Genomic DNA, 8,025 nt, shown 5'->3' with positions numbered 1-8,025 from the left:
GATGTTCAGAGTTACAGATCGGCTAAGGGTGATTTAGTTAGGAACCAGATTGGATATGCACATCAGAGATTGGAAATTAATCAAGGCAATAATTAAATGATAACTGTCAAATAAAATTTCATTTCATTTCCAAAAGGTCATATTACATCATTTGGGCGATCTCAAGAGATCGAATTACATCATTAAGAACCTTTAAAGGTCAAATTACATCATTTGGGAGATCTCTAAAGATCGGCACTACATCCTACCTAGTAAGGACCTATGTCAAAGCCTAGTCTTGTGGCTGAATCAAAGGATGTGTTTGATCAGAAAGCCAGCCATAAGCACCAGATAAATGTGTAGCTCAGATGGAGAAGCTATGACTCTCGTGATGGTAAGCAGAGTCATTGTCGATGTCATCAACCAGAAGCAAACCGCAGTCGGGACGCTCGATGTGGTGAGGAGCCAAATGAACTTCAAAAGGTGGTCATCGAAATTTAGGGGGAAATTAGCAGTCCTCTCGCCCGAAATTTAGGGTCAATTCACCGATTATATCGGTAGACCGATTCGAGATCGGCACGATCGACATTTTCGATCTTGATCGGTAAATTAGTCTGGTTCTCTCACTATCATAAGATGTGGTTCTCATAATTCTCCAATCACCAGGATCATAAATTTTCAGTCGAGGAACAAAGAGGACAATTGAAAAAAGATCAAAAGCGGTCACTATGGCCGGAATTGTTACCGGAGAAACTAGGACAGGAGAAGTGGAAAATGGGAAGAGAAGAAATGGAATGTAGGAGAAATTTCCCACTGAGGCATATATATAGGGGGTCTGAGCATTTATTACTTGCGAAAACCGAAGCGTATGCATCGATAACCGAAGAATTAAATGCTTTGACTGAGGTAGATCAGATAGAAGGGAAGGTTCTAGAATGGGAGAGATCGGGAGAGGGGCCCGATATAAGAGATCTGAAAAGGGGTCATAATAGAGAGATCGGAAGGAATAGGAGATCGGAAAGCAAGAAGAGGATGAGACGACTTCCAATAACTCTCTACATAATTAGAGCCGAGTTAGTTAAAACCGAAGCCTAGTGACGCGTTTTAAAACCGTGAGGGCTTCGGCCCAGAGCGGACAATATCACTAGTGGGTCGGGCCATTACATTTGTGGTATCAGAGCCGCTCTGCGTGCAACCTTGAGCGATAGTGGGGCAAACCTCAGCGAGGACGTTGAGTCTCATAAGGGGGGTGGATTGTAACACCTTAGGCAAATCCCACATCGGCAAAACACGGGAGAGATGCTGGGTTTATACGTTGGTGGCTCGTAAACCCTATTGACGCGTTTTAAAACCGTGAGGGCTTCATCCCAGAGCAGACAATATCATTAGTGGGCCGAGCCATTACACAAACAGAAACATGGAGATCGGAGGAGAGTTCTTATCCGAGATCCTTCCTTAAAATCTTAAACTGAATGCTTTAAGAGGTCGGGGGAGAGTTCTTACCCGATCAAACAGAAACACGGAGATCGGAGGAGAGTTCTTATCTGAGATCCCTCTTTAAAATCTTAAACCGAATACTTTAAGAGGTCGGGGGAGAGTTCTTACCCGATCCTCATTCAAACAAAAACACGGAGATCGAAGGAGAGTTCTTATCCGAGATCCCTCTTTAAAATCTTAAACTGAATACTTTAAGAGGTCGGAGAGAGAGTTCTTACCTGATCCTCATTCAAATAAAGACGCGGAGATCGGAAGAGGGTTCTTATCCGAGATCCTCCATTTAAATTTTTGAACCAAAAGAGGTCGGGGAAGGGTTCTTACCTGATCCTCATTCAAATAAAAAGGCGGAGATCGGAGGAGAGTTCTTATCCGAGATCCTTCATCAAACTTTAAGCCAAACACCCTAAGAGATCGGGGGAGAGTTCTTATCTGATTCTCACCTAAATTAAAACAGGGAGATCGGAGGAGAGTTCTTAGCCGAAATTTCCCACTCAAAACTCCTAATAAAATATATCTAGAGATCAGGAGAAGTTCCCTACCCGAGCTCTCTTAACATAATTCAAACTAAATGACATGACCCCAATGCACAAGACAACCTCCCTCAAACACTTACTCACCAAAGGGCCATCTCACGAACTTGTGTTTCTGGGCAACCCAAAATAAGTAAAATATCAAACATTCCTTCATTTCGCACAAAGAATTAACATCATCACTATCCCAATCCCCTAATTACCCTTTTAATTTATGAAAGAGCATAAGATTAAATCTTTTTACCCTTATGGAGAGACGAGGCGGGGTGCCTAACACCTTCCCCGCCCGTATATGGACCCCGAACCTAGAATCTCTGTTTTCGAAATGGTTTCTTTTAATTTATTTTCACAAATAGTTTTCTTTAATTTCCCTCAAAATTAAAGTGGCGACTCCTCACTCTTTCCCACTTCGGTGAGTGTTCGTCTAGGTGACTGCAAAACACCATGCGACATGCCAATTATACAAAAGATTTGCAACAATTTTGTTTATGTTTTGGGAAATTCACAAACAACTCATACATTTTTTTTTAATTAAGTTCTGACCATATTCATTTTCATAATTTTTCAATTTTAAAAATGATTAGAATATCACAATTTTTTTTATTCAGATTCTAATACCACTTTGATTCATTGATAATAACATAAATAAATTTTAGTAAGTAAAAAAAAATATTCATCACTATTAGACGTTTAGGTGACGTTTGGTAGAGTGTAATGTAATATAATGTAATTAATTATGTAATGCAATTAAAATTGTAATGTAATGTAATGTAATTGCCATTACATTCCTATATTTTGTTATAAAATAAAAATATATGTAATTTAATGTAATGTAATGTAATGATAATTTTAATTTTAATATTTAATTTATTTACAGTATTAAAAATAAATGATAGTAGTTGTAGTAATTGATAGTCAAGTGATAGTGATAGTAATTGTGGCGACAACAGTGGTTAAGTGGCAGTGATGGAAAGTCGAGGTAGTGGTGGTAATGGCTAGGTGGTAGCAGAGGTAGTAGTGGCTAAGTGGTAATAGCGATAGTAGCAATAAGGTGGTGGTGGTGTGGTGGTAACAAAGTGCTAGCTGTGGTGATAACATTGGTGGTAACAGGGTGGTGGTGATAGTGTTAACGATGGTGATGGTAGTGGTGGTGGTAACAGAGTGATATAGTGATAGTAGTAGTAGTGTTGATGGTAGTGATGACAATAAATGAAAACGAGAAAAAAAAAAAAATAATTATGATTACATCTATTTTTATGTGTAATGATCATTACGTTATTTTAAGCATAATTGATTACATTATGTAATTGCCATTGCATTATATTAAATTTTTTTGTGTTATCAAACACCGTTACCAAATATGCAATATAATCACGATTACATTAAAACTTTGATTATATCATACTAAACATAGTCTTATTTCATTTCCTTTTATATGATACTCCCAATAAATATTATCGAGTATTATACGTGATGAGAGAGAAAATAATAAATAATAAAAAAGGAATTAATTGAGTTCATTTGTTAAATTATATAATTTTTTGTCTGTATTTTACATAAAATATGTATACTAATATGGGATTCAATATGTGCATTTCTGAAATTTTTATTATAGTATTAAGGTAATATCATCATATTTTTACTTATCTTTTAGAGAAAAAACATTCAAGAGGGAAAATTGTCGCCAAAGATAACAAAATTAATTCTTTATTTATTTTTAAAAAATAATTTATATATGAAAAATTTATAAGAAAATATTTTTAATGAAAAATATATTTTTTGCATGAAAATATTTTTCCTTATTTGATTGTAATGATAACTAATGATACGTATTTATTTTATACATGCATAATGTTTTCACATTATAATAAAATTATTAAAATTAAGAATATAACTTACTTTTAATGAAGAAAATATTTTCAATTGACCTATTTTTCTAAGTGCCCTAAATGTTAAAAGCTGCAAAAAAAGATTTTTCATGAAATAAAGAGAGCTTAAAACAAATCAAAATTGCACTAGAAAGAAAATAACATATATATATAAACAAAAAAGTATTCTCACTACTATGATATATAATATTTTATTTTATAATATTATTATGGAGCAAATTTGAAATAGTTAATAAAAAATTTAAAGCATTACGTTATTTTTATATATTAAAATTAAAAAAATATATAAATTAAAATTATTAATAACCACGTACTAACGCACGGACAATTCGCTAGTTTCACATAAAGTGAAAGAGAGAGAACTGCACATAAAGAGAGCTCTCTTCTTTTATACAGAGGAAATTAATCTACAAAAAAAATGCCCAAATGTATTGAATCTGCTTAGCTTCATTTGTTCATCCCAGTGGCATTCTTCACAGCATCAGCTGCTTCTTGAGCCTTGGCCTTCACCTGCTGACCAGCCTACACCAAAATTTAAATGAAAATAAGAAGATTTTACTTTGCTTGCCAGATCTCATATTATTATTGATTCCAAAAATGAAAAAAAGAAATTATAATATTTTGAACCTCTTGCACTGATTCCTTTGCAGATTGAGCGGCATTGCTAGCCTTGTCCATTACGTTGCTAGCCTTCTCCTAAAACAAATAAATTTCAATAAAGATTGGAAATTAATTTCTTATCTCTTATTTGATATCTGTTAAGGTTGATTACCTGAGCTTGGCCCTTGGCCTCACCAGCATGGTAGCTCATCTGCTGGGAGTTGTCTGCCATGTCTTGGGTTGGTTTTGAAGAGAAGAAAAACAAATTAAAATTTAAGATGAAATGATTTTAGAGATGAAAAACACCCATTTATTTGGCATTATTTATAGTGTATATCTCCAATTTCATATGCTATAATTGGTTTGCTTTTGGATTGGCATTTTCCCATATGTTTTTCGGGGTTGAGTTTTTTGGGGCAATTGACTAGATCAAACTTAAGAATGCTTCAAAAGCTTGATTTGTTCAATTTCATGCTTGGGTTCATAGATTTTTTTAATATAAAAATAAAATTAAACAAAGATTATAAAATATATTAGACTACATAATTGTTAGCATAAGAAAATAAAAATCATGAAATTATAGATTCAAACAATCCCAAAAAAAAAAAACCATTATAGCATAAATTCATTGAAGGATATAAATCACACAACAGTATTTGATTAAAAATTAATAAAGACTTGCAGAATTAAAGTAAAAATAAAATAAAATTTAATATACAAAATCTTCATTTAAATAATAAAATTAATTTACTATAATGAATTTCTCCTACATTTCAAACATTATTTTATTTTACATATTAATAAAAGTATTATTATTATTATTATTATTATTAAATTTATTTCTTCAAACAATTAACTAAGAAAAGAAAATAAATTCTTAAAATTAAAAACTAAAATTTATAAGGCCCTCTGTTATACATAACAAATTTAATATCTAAATCACACAACAGTATTTGATTAAAAATTAATAAAGACTTACAGAATTAAAGTAAAAATAAAATAAAATTTAATATACAAAATCTTCTTTTAAATAATAAAATTAATTTACTATAATAAATTTCTCCTAAATTTCAAACATTATTTTATTTTATATATTAATAAAAGTATTATTATTATTATTATTATTATTATTATTGTTATTAATAAATTTATTTCTTCAAACAATTAACTAAGAAAAGAAAATAAATTCTTAAAATTAAAAACTAAAATTTATAAGGCCCTCTGTTATACATAACAAATTTAATATATATGGATATTAAATAAAAAAATTGTCAAAATTTAGGGCCATGGCCCTTCTACCCCTTAATGGATCTGCTCCGGTCTTGAATATCATTTATTTATTTTTTTTAATTTCAATGTTGAATTTATCTCTTTTTACTCCAATTAAAATGATTTTTTTTAATAATCTTATTTAATTTTATTACATTACTCGTGCATTGATGCAGAATATAAATATTTTTATTCTTTAAATTAATACACTGAAATATACATAATCATGTATAATATAATATATATCAAGGATGAATAACATAATTGGTCAGATTTTTTTTTCCTCTCGTCATCTGTCAAGCTACCTCCAAGATGAACAGTTTTTTTTTTCTTTTTTGGTATTTTTTTTGTGTCAATTTCATTTACATAAATAAATTAATAGTCATCAAATGAAAGTATGAAAATGGGTATTAATTATTGAGTAAGTAAACCCCATTTTTGTTTTTTCTTCAATAAAATTTACTGCTCCCAAGAAACCTACTTGACTTTTATCAGAATGACAAAAGCCTACTTGTCTCTTATCGGAATGACAAGAAACGAAGAAACAAACGAAAATTGACCTACACATTTGCTTCTATTAAGTCTGCAACTCATATAGGAAGCAATCCATTAAGCTTATTTCCAGTAAGATATCTGATAGGTGAAAGATAAAAAAATCAGCAGCTTGTATAAATTGAATTGCAACAAAAAAAAAAAAATCTGGAATATTTGTGAAAATAAAATTATTCAAAGATTTTTAAGTGCATATAAACCAAACAAATTAAAATTAAACAAATTATTGGCTCTAAAATGTCTCAAATAAATTTTCTTTGAGCTCCAATATGTCTAACATCATAACTACGTTAAAAGAAAAGGGTAAGCCAATGGACTCAGCTAAAAAAGTAGTCCCAATAGCAGTTATATTTAAAAGCTCTAGAGGGAAATCACTCGTGTGATTTTCCCCGTTGCCTAGAGAAGCATGAAGTTGAATGATCTTTTGCTTCTCCTCCATACTGAATTCTCCTCCCTTCATATCATGTATAAGATACTTATATGCAACTCTTCCCACATCTTTGGAGGCTTATTATTACAAGGGCTGTGCGACTTTGATTACGGTTCTGGTTCAATTCTTTGTAAGAATTAGAACCAGAACTAAACTTTGGTTTTTCTATTTTTTGAAACCAAAAGAGGAATCAAATTTTGGCCGATTCTGATTCGATTCTAAGTACTTTTGGTTCCGATTCGATTCTAATTTCAGTTCTACTTTTGATTTCAATTCAGTTTAGTTCTCAATTTCTACACTTAAAAGTGCAATATTATTATATGTTTTAATAGAATAAAAACAATTATATATTTTTTAACATCAAAATATCAATAAAAATAATGGTACTAATATTAAATTAATAATACCAATATCAAAATAAAATATCAATAAGTAACATAAATGTAATAACTTACAAAATAACACCAAATATCCATAATGTTGGCACTAACTAGGGATATCTTAGTGGGCCAGCATTATGATCTCTTTACCACATGGCGCTTAGGCTATTACGCTATAAAGGGTTAGAGTTGTGCCTCTACTAAAAGTTTAAACCTTTAGCACGGTGATAAGCACTCAATCATACAATTGGTATTAGAGCCGAGATTATGGATTTGAATCCCTGGCCAGTGCTGTCACACCCTACCCCTTTGTAAGGCATGACATGATCCCGTAGTATACCTAATGAATTACCAACTTCGTCTACTGATAACCCATTAAATACGCTACAAGGGATTTTAAAACTTTTCTTACTTCTTTTTACAGTGGTGAGCACTATTTACAGGTGTTAAAAACTTTTTTGAACTGAAGTGAAACAGCTAACACATTTGAATTATTAGTAATTTTTGTAAAAAAATTTTGGCGAAGTGCCATTTGTATTTTGAATAACGCAGTTCTGCAAAAACCTGTAAAAAGCACTTCAAATATATTTCTCAATCTCAAACTCCAACATTCAATCAACACAATATGTTTCTCAACTCAAAACCACAATAATTTTTCAATATTTCCAAAGGCTGAGATAAAAGAAATATAGTACAAATTTTACAAGCCCAAAATAATTTACAATTTATTTTACAACTTCAATGTACAATTTTAATTTACAACTGCTCAAAACCAAGAACACTATATACATACAGTGATCATACATTATAATACAAAATGCAAAATATGGTATACTCAATATACCTGATGATCTCTCACTGAAGCACTAGCATTTAGCTCGCCGCCTGTCGATCTGTCT

The 8,025-nt window shown here is 31.3% G+C and overlaps 1 protein-coding gene across 1 annotated transcript; it reads right to left on the bottom strand.

The window, feature by feature from the left end:
- Positions 1–4,193: 4,193 nt before the first annotated feature.
- Positions 4,194–4,804, bottom strand: LOC110656417 (stress-induced protein KIN2-like). Its single transcript, XM_021813152.2, has 3 exons — positions 4,668–4,804; positions 4,523–4,591; positions 4,194–4,417 (listed from the first exon to the last, which is right to left on the bottom strand). Exons 1-3 carry the CDS (start codon positions 4,725–4,727, stop codon positions 4,343–4,345), a joined length of 204 nt encoding a protein of 67 aa, XP_021668844.1. The 5' UTR covers positions 4,728–4,804; the 3' UTR covers positions 4,194–4,342.
- Positions 4,805–8,025: the final 3,221 nt, after the last annotated feature.

This window comes from Hevea brasiliensis, chromosome 2 (assembly GCF_030052815.1).
Source record: "Hevea brasiliensis isolate MT/VB/25A 57/8 chromosome 2, ASM3005281v1, whole genome shotgun sequence".
In the NCBI taxonomy this organism is placed as follows: domain Eukaryota; kingdom Viridiplantae; phylum Streptophyta; class Magnoliopsida; order Malpighiales; family Euphorbiaceae; genus Hevea; species Hevea brasiliensis.
The sequence above is the reverse complement of the archived record's forward strand: the minus strand, read 5'-3'. Positions and strand labels throughout refer to the sequence as shown.